The sequence below is a fragment of the Petaurus breviceps genome, unplaced genomic scaffold (genome assembly GCF_028583685.1).
Source record: "Petaurus breviceps papuanus isolate PSGF00001 unplaced genomic scaffold, PetGlider_PUasm1.0 243, whole genome shotgun sequence".
NCBI classification, from domain to species: Eukaryota; Metazoa; Chordata; class Mammalia; order Diprotodontia; family Petauridae; genus Petaurus; species Petaurus breviceps.
The window spans coordinates 66580-79867 of record NW_027185931.1 but is presented as its reverse complement, the minus strand read 5'-3'; the positions used below and the strand labels follow the sequence as shown (position 1 = coordinate 79867).

Here is a 13288-nt window from a genome sequence, read left to right as displayed (position 1 = left end):
GCCCATTGGTCGGGCTCGGACGGAGGCGCGTCCTGGGAGCCAATCAGCGGCGCAGATCAGGGTCCGGGGCGGGCCGAGCAGCTCCGGCTGGCTCCGCCCTGAAAATCCTCCTCCTCCGGCCCGGGAGCCGGGTGGGCGGGCCTGAGTAGGGCCGGTGCCCCCTCTTAGAGAGATGGCGCCCTGAGGTGGGGGCTGCGGGGGCGGGGCGCGGCCGGCCCTGCCCTGCGCTTCGTCCCCTTTGTCTCCTCAGACCCGCCCGCCCCGAGGCCGGCCTTGAGGAGCAGCAGGAGATGCTGGGCCCCGTGCCCCGGGCTGCCCGGGCTCCCCAGGTGAGGGGCCGCCGCCGGTGTCCGGCCGGGGAAACTGAGGCCAGGGATGGAAGGCGGCCCTCCCGCAGGCCTTGGTCCTTCCCTCGTGGGCACGTGGGGCTCCCACGCAGGACTCTGCGGAGCTTCTCTGCAAGGCCACGGAAGACACGAGGGGCTGGGGCAGGCACCAGCAGAGCCCTGGAGGGGTGGGGGGGTGAGGAGGCAGGTGTTGCTGCCTCCCCTCCCGGCCTGCTGCCTGGGCTGGCCCCTGCCCTGACCGCTGAGCGCCCCGGCCTCCTTTGAGTCTCAGCTGAAGTCCCGCCTGCTTCAGGAAGCCTCCTCTGGCCGCCCTCGGTCTGTTTCCGCAGCACACTGTAGAAGCTTAATGAACGTTTGCTGCTTGCTTAGTGATGGGCTCGTTGAGGGCGGACCTTGGTGAGAGTCCCAGAGGCCGGGTGGCGATCTGCGTGGTGAAGGGGAATGCCCACCGCGGGGAGCGCATGGCCCTTTGCAGCACATCGAGGGCTAGGGTTGGGTTCCGTGGTTCCGAAGGGAATGTAGCCTGGGGCACCCAGGAGGCGAGGGGCCAGCTCCTGAGAGTTTCCGTTAGCTTCACCCCTCTTTCCCCAGGTCAGTAAGAGGCTTGTCCTTGGTTAGACTTGTGTCATGGGCTGTTTCAGGAATCCGTGACCTTCCAGGACGTGGCCGTGGACTTCTCCGCAGAGGAGTGGGGGCAGCTGGGCCCTGCTCAGAAGGAGCTGTACCGGGAGGTGATGCTGGAGAACTACCGGAACCTGGTGTGCCTGGGTGAGGAGGTGCCCCCTGGCACCCAGAACCTGGCCCTTGGAGGGTCTTTGCTTCCTCCTTTGGTCACTAGCTTGGCATACCTAGCTTCCCCAACCATTTGTGGAAATGAGGCCAGCTACCCTTGCTGCCTTCCTAGGTAGCAGTGCTTGCTTTGTACACCTGGAAGCTGGCAGCTTGTCCATGTGGCCTTTGAAGTTGAACCTCTCCCACTTTCTCTTTCCCAGAGTCAGAGATTCTCTCCTGAGGCCCTAGGGCATATACCCAAAGACATGGGAAGGCTTCCTCTTCTTGCCAGGGATCCAGCCCAGTGACTTGATTTTCTTTCCACGTTCAAATCCGCTCTGCAGACTTTTTCCACTTTCCTCTTTGGAACACAGTAGAGTAGGTCTTTTGCAGAGGCCTCTGAGGGGTCCTACTATTCCTAGAGTAAAGTGGGGTTAGTCCAGAATTCCAAGATGACTTTCTGACTCCAGTGCTTTCCTGTTTCCAATGAGTAGGACTTGCCATCCCCAAGCCAGATGTGACCTTCTGTTTGGAGCAAGGAGAAGTACCTTGGATGCTGGAGGGAGAAGGCCCAAAATGCAAGTGTGCAGGTGAGTGAGTGAAACCAGGCGGGTGAGCATGGCCAGTGACAGCTCAGGTGCTCTTTCAACCATCTACATCATCAAGGGAAGTAAATGAATAAGTGTAGGAATGAAGGAGGAATGGCACTTCCAGATTTCAAAATCTCTTATAAAGTAGTGGTTATCAAAGCCTTTTGGTATTGGCTCAAACATAAAGAAGTAAGTCAATGGAACATACTAGACAAAGGAGAATTAGAAATGATGGGACTTAATAACCCAGTGTTCAAAAAACTCCAAACCATAATTTATTTAGGAAAGAACCCCATATCTGATAAGAATTACTGGTTCAACTGAAAAGCAGTCTGGTAGAAATTATGCTTAGACCAACAGCTTATGCCATATTTTATAATAAATTTAAATTGGACACATAACCTGAATATTAAAGATCATATTATAAAATGTTAGAAGACAAAGCAGATCATATCGCTTTCACAACTTTGGGTTGGAGGCATATTCTTAAGGAAATAAGGGATAGAGGTAGTCATAAAAAATAAGGTACATAATTTTGATGACACTGCATTGAAAAGCTTCTGCCATAGACAAAATTAATGCACCTACAATAAGAAAAATGGTCAATGAGCACAAGTCTTTGTATCAAAATTCTCTGATAATGGTTTGATATCTAAAATACATAAATGATTAACAGACATATCTGTGTATCTCTATATAGTATTAAATACTTTTAAAGGAACAAAAGCCCTTCCCTGATAGATAAGTAGACAAAGAATATGAACAAATTATTCTGAAGAGAATTATAAACTATTTATTAGCATGAAAAAATGCCCCAAATCACTTAAAATATGAGACATATTAATAAATATATGATTGACATTAATATAATTGATGCAACTAATATATTAACATACTACATGTAATATGCAGTTAATATAGTGTATGTAATTAATATAATATTAATAAGAAAAGTATGAGAAAACAGGTTTCATCTCACATCCAGCACCCATTCTCCAAGCCTTCGAGACCCCCAGAGGCACAAGCCCTCTCATCTCTTTGCTATTCTGAGACTCAGGATCTTTGATGAGAGGGGTCCTCTTTTGGACATAGAGGTCCAGGGGATTCGGGAATGAAGGACATTATATAGTTAACCTCGTGAAGACTAAAGTGGGGAAAGGGACATCAGAGCAGTGGTGATGTACTGGGAAAAGATAATTGGGGAGGTGGCCATTTGGTCACATGAATGTAAATAGGTTTAGGGTGAAGTGAGTTAGAATGATGGAAAGGTAGGATATCTTGATCAGAGGGGGACATTGCAAAATTTAGAATCATGGAGGCAGAAGCAGGGATACAGACTTGGGCCTAGAAGCAATGGCTACCTATAACCCTAATTCCGTATCTAACCCTGCTTTTACTAATGATAGTATGAGTTAATGTTCTATTCTCCTTCTGCTATACCTCTACATTAGCTGTGCCCTTAGGGTATATGAATGGATAGGAATAAAAGGGTGAAATTCAGATGCAGGAAGAACCATGATGAAGGGTTTCAATTCCATGGAGTTGAAAATGGGCATGGTTTGTGGAGGTTCAGGCAGTGAGAATACCTGCTGAATGGAAACTGAGGGTGCTTTGGAGGGGAGCAGTGAAACATTTAGTCGGTTCAGTTGTGTCTGACTCTGCAACCCCTTTTGGGGGGGTTTTCTAGGCAGAGATACTGGAGTGGCTTGCCATTTCCAATTCTCTGCTGAGGAAACTGAAGTGTTTAGGGTTAAGTCACTTGCCTAGGGTCACATAGCTAGTGAGTGTCTGTGGCTAGATTTGAACTCATGAAGATGAGTTTTCCTAATTCTTAGCCCACTGTCCTGTCCACTGTATCACTTAGTTGCCTGGAGTGGTGGAATATCAGGGTAGATAGGTGGGGTAAGGTCCTAGCACAGAAGGACTCCCTGAGGAATTGTGAATTTGTTGTGTAGAAAAGGCCTGGAAGCTGGATTCTGAGATGACGAGGAGGACAATGAGGAGGGAAGCTTTGTCCTGCAGCTCTTTGGTGGGTGAAGGAGAATGGGGTGGAGGTGGGGGAACACACAATTAATTAGTTAGATCCCATTGCCATATATCAAATGTGAGATAATACAGGCCCAGATTCTGATTACAGACTCTACTAATCCTCATTCATCATCTGATATTTCCCCATTTTCTTGGCCCTTTCCTTTATCCCAAAAGTTACTAAACTTTTTTGGTTCGTGGTGGCCTTAATATCAGTAATTTTTCCCAGTACCCCAAGACCAAAACGAAAAGAAATACCTAACAGTTCCATTTACTAAGTATTTAGGCCCGAAGAACTCAATCAGTATTAATGTCCTAACAGCTCAGTTGCAGTTCAAAAAAAAGGAAAGGGCATAAAATGAAAGAAAAAATATTTTTATTTTATTCTTACATACTTACAGATACTTAGTAATGAACTGTGTGCACCTGTTGGGCACTGCACAGCTTCTCACATTTTGGAATCAGATTGATCTCTCCCACCCTCATTTCCTGTTCCATACTGATTTTCAGGCACTGCTTCCTTTTGGTCACAGCAACCCCTGAAAACCAGCTTCAGAAAGATTGGGTGTCACAAATGGAAGTAATATCGGATGAGCTCTAGCACTTAGCAGACAATATTCATCTGCTGTGTGTGAAAGTTTAAACCAGCTCCTGCTCTGCAGTGCACATTGTAGGAACTGTGTCCAGCTGTTCCATTAGTGACACTTTCCATCTTCTCTCCATCTTGGATTGATTCTCCTTCTTTGTGTTCTACTTTCTCTTTCCTACTTTCATATGAGTCTGCCTGGTTGTCTTAAAGCTGTCAAAGCCATATCTTTTTTTGAGGTTGCACCTGGTTTCCTTTCTCCATTTAAATGTCAGGTTTTCCCACTACTGTAAGATTTTGAGACCCAGAGAAGTTGTGACTTGCTCATTGTTGCACAGTAAAGTGTGTGGGTTGGGATTCATACTAAAAGCTTCCTTTTTCCTAGTTCGACTGCTCTATCCATGAGGCCACCTAGTTTCTCATGGACTGTTTCTCTGTGGCATAGGCACATGACGCTGGAGTGTCCTGGAGAACAGGAGAGAGAGCCACTCAAAAGCCTGAGATCAGACTTCGGTCCGGGGCTGTGTAGAAAAGCCACAATGTTATTAATAATATCCCTTGTTCTTCCTTTTGTAGTGGAGATACTAAATAGGAACTCCTCAGAATGTGTCTAATCCGACCTCTTGCTCAGTGGAGGAATCCTCATTATATTATCCCTAATGATCATTAATCATTCTGAAGTAGTTCTGTATATATAGTAAGTTTGTCTCTTATGGTGGGTAGGCAGCATGATATGATGAAAAGAACTGTGGAATGGAAATTAGGAGACCCAAGTTTGAGTCCTCCCTGTGCTCTTAATTAGTTGGGAGACATTGGGGTCATCAGTACATCACTGAGTCATTTAGATCCTTCAGATAAATCACTTCGTTTAGAAAATGAGATTATTTTTGATGTTTTGAGATTATTAAGAAAGCCTTTTGAACATTGTAAATAACCATACAGACATGTGGTAATAGTCCTATCTAATCTGTCTTTTGGAGTTTTACCATGGCTATTTTTGGAGGATTTACACATGACAAGACTGAAGTGTATGGGATGGGTAGAGAGGATATTGACATGTTTTCCTTCTTTCAGACTGGATAACTAGGCCTGATTCTCCAAAGCTGGGCTTTTCTATGGATCTGTCATCCCTGGAAAGACTTCCAAGAGAAGATACTTGTGGCTACAAGTTGGGAGAACCTTATGACTGTCGTGCTGGGTTGAAGAGGAAGCAGAGTAATGAAGAGAAGCATTTCCAGCAAGTAAGAATCATCCAGAGGAACTCTTTAAATATAGTAAGGGACAGCGAATGTGATGAATATGGCAGAAGGTTCAGTCTAGGGCAAGTCCATTCTTTATGCCAGGGAGAACAAATAGGAAAAAGTTTGTATAATTATGATACAGACAAAAAGAACTACTCACTCAATTCAGATGGAAGTAGAAGCAGGGAAATCAGCTCAAAGAAGATACTTTCCAAGTATAATGAATGTGAAAATTCCTTCAGTCATAATTCCAACTTTACTGAATGTCAAGGAAATTGTACTAGAGAAAAACCTTGTGAATATGATGAGTATGGGAAAACCATATGCCCTAACTCATACATTGCTTCATATCATCGAATTCCTTCTGGAGAAAAACAAAATAAATTTGATGATTATGGGGAGACCCCGCAGAGCGCACAACTTTTTGAACATCAGGTAATGCCTCTTGGGGAGAAAGCATATGAGTGCAATAAATGTGGGAAGACCTTTAGATACAGTTCTTCCCTTTCTTCTCATCACAGGATACATACTGGAGAAAAACCCTATGAATGTAATGAATGTGGGAAGACCTTCAGGCACTGTTCATCCCTTACTTTTCACCTCAGGATTCATACTGGAGAAAAACCTTATGAATGTAATGAATGTGGGAAGGCCTTTGGCCAAAGCATGCAACTTCTTGGACATCAGAGAATTCATACTGGAGAGAAACCTTATGAATGTAATGAATGTGGGAAGGCCTTTAGACACAACTCATCTCTTATTTCACATCACAGGATTCATACTGGAGAAAAACCTTATGAATGTAATGAATGTGGGAGAACTTTCAAACACAGCTCTTCTCTTACTTACCATCACAGAATTCATACTGGAGAGAAATCCTATAAATGTAACGAATGTGGAAAGGCCTTTCGGGAGAGTTCAAAACTGACTCGACATCAGAGAATTCATACTGGAGAAAAACCTTATGAATGTAATGAATGTGGGAAGGCCTTTAGCAGGAGAACACAACTCACTCGACATCGGAGAATTCATACCGGAGACAAACCTTATGAATGTAAACAGTGTGGGAAAGCGTTTTGTCAAAAGACCCAGCTTACTAAACATCAACGAATTCATACAGGAGAGAAGCCATATGAGTGTCTTGAATGTGGAAAGGCCTTTCGACAAAGGTCACATCTCACTTGCCATCAGAAACTTCATATTGGAGTAAAACTTTATGAATATAATGAAAATCAAAAGGATTTTAGTCATACACATTGTTGAATATTCTAGTATGCATATTAAAAAAGAAACTAAATGAAGCAAATTCTTCTTTACATTCCAACAGCTATTCCAAATCTTTTCTTTTCTACTATCTAGACAACTCTCTCAACCAATGCCAAGACCTACTTCAGCTGAATTTCCTAGGTTTCTCAGTGGGTATATATCTGGTAGGAGCTTGTTTACTCAATTTAATTCTTTAGAAAATTTCTTTATCACCGTTGCTCTCTTTTCTAGTATTTTGGTATCCCCAATACTTAGTACACTGCCTGGCACGTAAGAGGTACTTAATAAGTGTTTATTGACTGGCTGGCTGACTGCCTAGTTACAGGGGAAAGGTTTCCTTATTCCTCCCTAAAGCAAATTCCTCTTTTTGCATCCTCAATGCTAACTTTCCCTGCTGTTCAAGAATCTTATTCATATTTCTTAAATCCAGAGAGTGTGGGATCTAGAGTCTGGAAGACCTGAGTTCAAACTCTACTCTTGGACATCTAGTTTATGTGACTGTAAGAAAGTTTCCTCATTGGTAAAATGGAGCTAATAATACCCACAAGTGAATGGGGATGCTTATAAGGATCAATTAAGATATAACAAGTAAAAGTAATTTGCAGACTTTAGTGTGCTATGTAAATTTCAACAGTTAACTAGTAATATTATTCCATCCTTCTTTACTAGAGCCTTCACAGCTGCTTAAACCATTTGCATGTGTCCCTAATCATAAGCCATCTTTTCAGTCTTTGACATATTCGGTTTCCATTTCATTTCTTTTCCCTCCTTTTCTGCTAAATTAAAAAAAATAATAATTTTTAAAATTTTATTTTTATTTATTAATTTTTTGGGGGGGAGAAAGTAGGGCAATTGGGGTTAAGTGACGTGCCCTGCTAGTAACACTGCTAGTAAGTGTTAAGTGTCTGAGGCTGGATTTGAATTCAGGTCCTCCTGACTCCAGGGCTGGTGCTCTATTCACTTCGCCACTGAGCTGGCCCTCTGCTAAATTTATTGAAAAAGCTGTCTATATTTATTTGCTATAAGTTCCTTACTAACCTCCATTTCAATGCATTCCAGTGATTGATCATGTTCTTGACTATTCTTGCTCTCTAAAAAGTCTACAGTCATTTCCTAATACTTATTTTATCCCCTTGAATTTATAGACACAATTGAATACACTTCAGACCCTTTCTGGATATTCCCTTTCTTCAGTCACCAAATTTTGACTGTCATAAGAATCCACTGACAATTTCTCTGTCTTCTTGCCCTTGGACTTATTTTCTTGTGTTCTTGGGAATCTAATTTCTTTACAATGTTTCATGTATAACTTCTGAGTGGTCCTGACCTTACATTACCATTTTTACCTGCCTATTATAACCTGATTTTCCAATTTTTGTCCATGTTAGCATCCTGTTTCATACCCTGTTTCTCATGTTCTAAACCTTGATCTTTTTTTCTTTAGCCCTTTTGTATCTCTCACTTACTCCCAGTTACTAAGGTCTATTGAATATATCTTTCCTCTCTACCTTTCTCTTTTAGACTAATAGCCATCCTAATGCAAACCTTCATGATCTCTGGACCATTGCAGTGGTGACATTCCTTATCTTCCTTCATCTCCCTTATCCCTGTAGCCACTCCCCACATCATTAAACAGACTAGTCTTCCTTAATTGTGACTAATTTGCTCAAAAATCTTTCAGTCCCAAATATCTACAGAGTATTTTTCAAACTCCTTTGACTAATATTTAAGTTTCTCCCAAATCAAATACTAGTTTGTCTCCCCAGTCTTCATGATACTGCCCTCTGGATAATTTGTGGTCCAAACAATCTTGACTATTTGATGTATCATCAATATACCTTGTACCTTCCTGTCTTTCCTTAGGATGTGCCCTGTGCCTGGAAAATTCCCTATTCTTATCTCCTACTGGTTTTGCATGAGACCTGTAAAGCCAAAATTAGATGATACTATTATCTTAATTCTTCCCTGAACACCCAGGGCACCTATGAACTTCTGTATAATTTAGAGACTTTGTTCATTATTTTACTAGTCAAGTCAGGAAGCATTTTTAAGTGCCTACTATGTGGCAGGCATTGTACAAAATGTTGTCAACATAATAAAATTAGAATACTTCTTTCATCATGTCCCCCAGTGAATGAATGTCTAAATTTAAAAGTTTTATTGGTGCCTTTTTTAAAAAAACATACATTTTCTGATACATACATTATTTTATATTCTAGTTGACGCTGCCTGCTGGTCTCTAAGCTCTATGAAGGCAGGGATTATGTGTTTATGCTAAAACCTGGTGCCTCTCCCATAAATAGTTCTGTGAACTTAGATGATATGATTGCATTTGAATGACTAGATAAAATTCCTGGAATTCCAAAATCTTAGCATTGGAAGGGACTTCAAGGCCATCCAGTCCAATTTAGCCCTAAATTAATATTCCACTGCAGCAGCCTTGACACAGGCTGTAACCCACTACTTCCCAAGGTAACCCATTCTACCCTCTAGAAATCCAATGATTAGAAAGTTTTTCCTCCATCTGCAGCTTTGAGGTGTTCCCCCGTTGTTTCTGGCACCAAATAGATCAAGCTTAGTCTCTCTTCTGCATAACAGCCCTCCTAGTATTTGAAGCCATACTATCATGTTTCTCTACTCCCTAACACCCAATTCTCTCCTGAACATCCACAGTTCTTTCAACCAATCATTATGTGGTATGCTCACAGCCCTCCTCTGGAGGCTCCTGAGCTTATTAATGCCTTTCAAAGAGGTGGTACCCAGAAATGAACATCGTAGGCTTCTCTAGATGGGGTCTGATCAGTCTAGACTACAACAGTACTACTGCATCCTTGTGCCTTGGAGTTAGGCTTCTCTTAAGAGATTTTAGCATTTTTAGCTGTCAGATCTGTTGCCACACTAGACTCACACTGAGCTTACAGTCCAGCAAAATCTTAATGTCCTTTCCAAAGCAATGCCCATCTAGCCGTGCCCCTTGCCCCTGTCTTAAATTTATCCTCATTCAAATTCATCTTCATAGATTCAGCACAAGGAGTCTATCAAGTTCTTTTGGAGTCAAGACTTGGCAGTCCAGTGTGTTGGCTGCCCCTTCCAGCTTGTCATTTGCACATTTGATAATCCTGTGTCTGTATTTTATCTAGGCCATTGCTAAAATTGGTAAACAGCACAGGATTGAGTCCACATGACAGGGTGGCTCCACCAGAAACCTTTGACGCTGACAATGAAATTGATGACTATTCTTGATCTGACCGTTCAGTCTGTTCCAAATCTACCTACTTGTATGATCACCTAGCCTGCCACATCTCTCCGTCTTTTCCACCATGATAGCATGCTTTACTAAAGTCTGGGTGAATTATATCTACAATTCCCCCCTGGCCTACCCATCAAGCTATCTTTATCAAAAAGAATGTGAGCTTAACCTGGCAAGACCTGTTCTTAAAGCCAGGATGATTCTTTGCATTCACTGCTTCCTTTTCTTTAAACAAAACTTCTGAATTTTGCTTGAAGGGATGTTGTGAAGTAGAAAGGGTGCTAAACCCAGAGTCACAGGACCTAGCTGTGTGATCTTTGACAAGTCAGAATTTCAACAGGTCTCATTTTCCTCATTTATAACATGAGAAGGTTGAAGTAGGTCATCCCCAGCTCTAAATCAATGGTCCATCCAGTCAATAGGAATTCAAGTGAAGTTCTCAGGTCTATAATTGCAGACTTTTTCCTTTAAAAAAAATAGGGATATTTGTCTTCAAGTTCCACTCATAGAATCTGAGAGAGGTAAAACCCATCTAGTCCAACTGATACACTAAAGGAATCTGCTTTAACATACTCGGCAAGTGGATATCCAACTTCTGCTTGAAGCCGTCCGGGTGGAGGAGACCTCTCCTATTATTATCCTTCCCATTTCTTCATGTCCTTTTAAAGCTCATTTCACATAAACACATTCCTAGCCAAGTTGCCATTGACCATGAGTGACAATCCTCTCTTGTCATGTCCTCTGGAAGGTTTCTCCTTTGTACCCAACATATTGACCTTCACCTTTGGCTACCTCCAAGACTTACTTCCTGGTTGCTGGTGCCCTCCAACACATCACTATACACTGGATCTGCTTGTCTGTGTATCCTCTGAACAGATTGTCAATGCTATTAAGGGAGGGACTGTCAAACATTTATATTTGTACATTAGGTATATGGACACAAAAGCTTTATCAGTTTATCACCAGCAATCCTGGACCATTGTCACAGAATCTCAGATTTAAAAGAGAGGGCAATAGCCATCTAGGCCCTCATGTGGTCCTCCAGCCTTTGAATAAATCTAGTGGGAGGGTGCTTCTGTTCCCTTCCAAGGGAGCCCATTCCATTTTTAGGAACTTTTTCCTTATAGCAAGTCAAAATTCTCAATTTCAACCTTTTGCCTGAATTCTTTCCTTTGGGGGCAAATAGAACAAGTCGTTTCTTTTCCATGCCATAGCCTTTAGGTGCTTGATGAGCCCTAATATCTCCTCCTTCCCTTGCCTCTCCTAGTCACCGATTCTCAATAGCTAGCATTTTACACAGTGCTTTAAGATTTATTTACAAACCCCTTTCCTTTGATTATCCCATTTGGTCCTTGAACAACCCTGTGAGCAGGTGAAATTATTATCCACCTTTCACAGATGAAGAAACTGAGGCAGGCAGAGTGTTTGCCGAGGGTCCCATGGCAGAACTCAAATTTGGGTGTTCCTGGCTCCAGTCCTGTGCTCTGTGCCACCTTGCTCCCTCTTCTGGCTTCACATCCCAGTTCATCCGCTAGTCACCATACGGCATGAATTCAAGGCCCTTCCCCATTCTGGTAACTTCCTTCTAGATGTTCTCCAGCTCATCGATATTGTTCCATAAACTCGTTTCATGTGCACGGTGTGCCTGAGAAGGGGGGAGAAGCACACACGATAGCCTCCAGTGCACTACTCACTTTCAGAGACTGGTAGGGGACAGGGTCACTGCATTATGCAGAAGGAAGATTAGGCAAACTTGCTGTTTGGCCTCTGATGCAGATGAGTAATGGATGTAGCCAATAGACACATTTAGATGTGATGTTGGGGAAAGCATTCTTCATGATAAGAGCTTTTTAGTACTCGAACGGGTGGGTTACTGTAGGAGATGGAGAGCCATGATCTTCAGAGGGCTTGCAGCAGAGACCGGAAGACCACTTTTTAGACATACTAGAGTGTCGGCTACCCTCTTGTTGTGTAACGGTTGGACCAGGCAGCTTCAAAGATTCCTTCCCTTCTCAGGGCTCTGTTCTTCACCCAGATTCTCCCCCTTGCCTCTGTTTCTTGTTCCTGAATTACTTCTCCTGAGTACGTCTGTTCTTACTGTACTACTGCTTCCTCCCCACCTAGTCCCCTTCACTGAGCCTGCTTCTTTTAACTGAGGCTTATACTTTTCCAAAGATCACATTTCATTCCATCGAAGCTTAGTGGCCTCTTTGAAGTCGGATTTGCCTTCTTGTATTAGGATTTCTAGTTCATTATTTTTTTTGGTCTGGGTGCAGACATTTGGCAAAGGCTTTGGTACTGCCTCCTTTCTTGGAATGGCACCTGAACTTCTGGGTGTCTCCATAGCTGTTCCTAATCCCTCCATTATTGCTGGTGTCACGTGTAGCTTAGATTTACACAGACTGTCTTCTTTACTCCCTTTCTTTCTAGTTTAAAATCCTCTTGACAAGATCTGGAAGAGAACCAAATAGAGCTTTGTTTTTGTGTTTTCCAGGTCTGGCACAGCTTTTATTTCTCCATGGCGCCTCTTAGAAAATGTCTAATATGCAGAGTGTTCACAGGAGCCCAGGAGGAGATGTGGAAACATAAAGACTCAAATTCCCTCAGCAGGTAAAACACTTTGAAGGGCTGGTGAAAAGCAGGCCCATTCCCTTCAAGCCTGACTCGTCTGAGCAGCTCAGCCGGATCTGGGAAGGCTGAGAGCTCTGGTCTCCTACCCCTTCATAACATGGCCCGAGTCTCCTGGTCCTGCAGGAGTGATTTGGCAAAATCATCTTTGGCCAAGAAGCAGAACATTAGGGAAGTCCCCCTCTAGGGGTAAAGTGCCTGAAATCTCAGACCTGGGAAATTTTGAAGTCGACATTTTAAAAATCTGTGCTTCTAATTTACAGAGTGGTTTCACATGAATTATCTCCCGAAGTGCTCGTGAGAGCCCAGAGGCCAGTAGCAACAACCGTAGTGACCACAGCACTCTCAGGTTTTCTAAACACCTTAAGTCTATTATCTTAGTGGACCCTTACAACAGGCCTGCGGGGCAGGCAGGGCAGGCGCTCTTCTCATTCTCATTTTACAAATAAGGAAACTGAGGCTGAGAGAGGTTAAGTCACTTTCCCAGGGTCACAAATCGGGAAGATTGTGAGGTAGGATTTGAACTCAGGTCTCACTGATTTCCAAGCCCATCACTGTCTCCATGGCGTCACCTTGATGCA

General features: G+C 43.1%; 1 protein-coding gene across 2 annotated transcripts; it reads left to right on the top strand.

Annotated features, from left to right (window-relative positions):
• Positions 1–275: 275 nt before the first annotated feature.
• LOC138167633 (zinc finger protein ZFP2-like) lies at positions 276–12685 on the top strand. 2 transcript variants are annotated; one of them, XM_069096566.1, is made up of 5 exons: positions 276–329; positions 989–1115; positions 1613–1708; positions 5397–6993; positions 12574–12685. In XM_069096566.1, exons 1-4 carry the CDS (start codon positions 291–293, stop codon positions 6824–6826), a joined length of 1692 nt encoding a protein of 563 aa, XP_068952667.1. In that variant the 5' UTR covers positions 276–290; the 3' UTR covers positions 6827–6993; positions 12574–12685. The 2 variants fall into 2 exon arrangements, with proteins under 2 accessions (XP_068952667.1, XP_068952666.1); XM_069096565.1 differs by lacking the exon at positions 276–329 and adding an exon at positions 403–743 and having other exon boundaries at positions 12574–12684.
• The last annotated feature ends 603 nt before the right edge of the window (positions 12686–13288 follow it).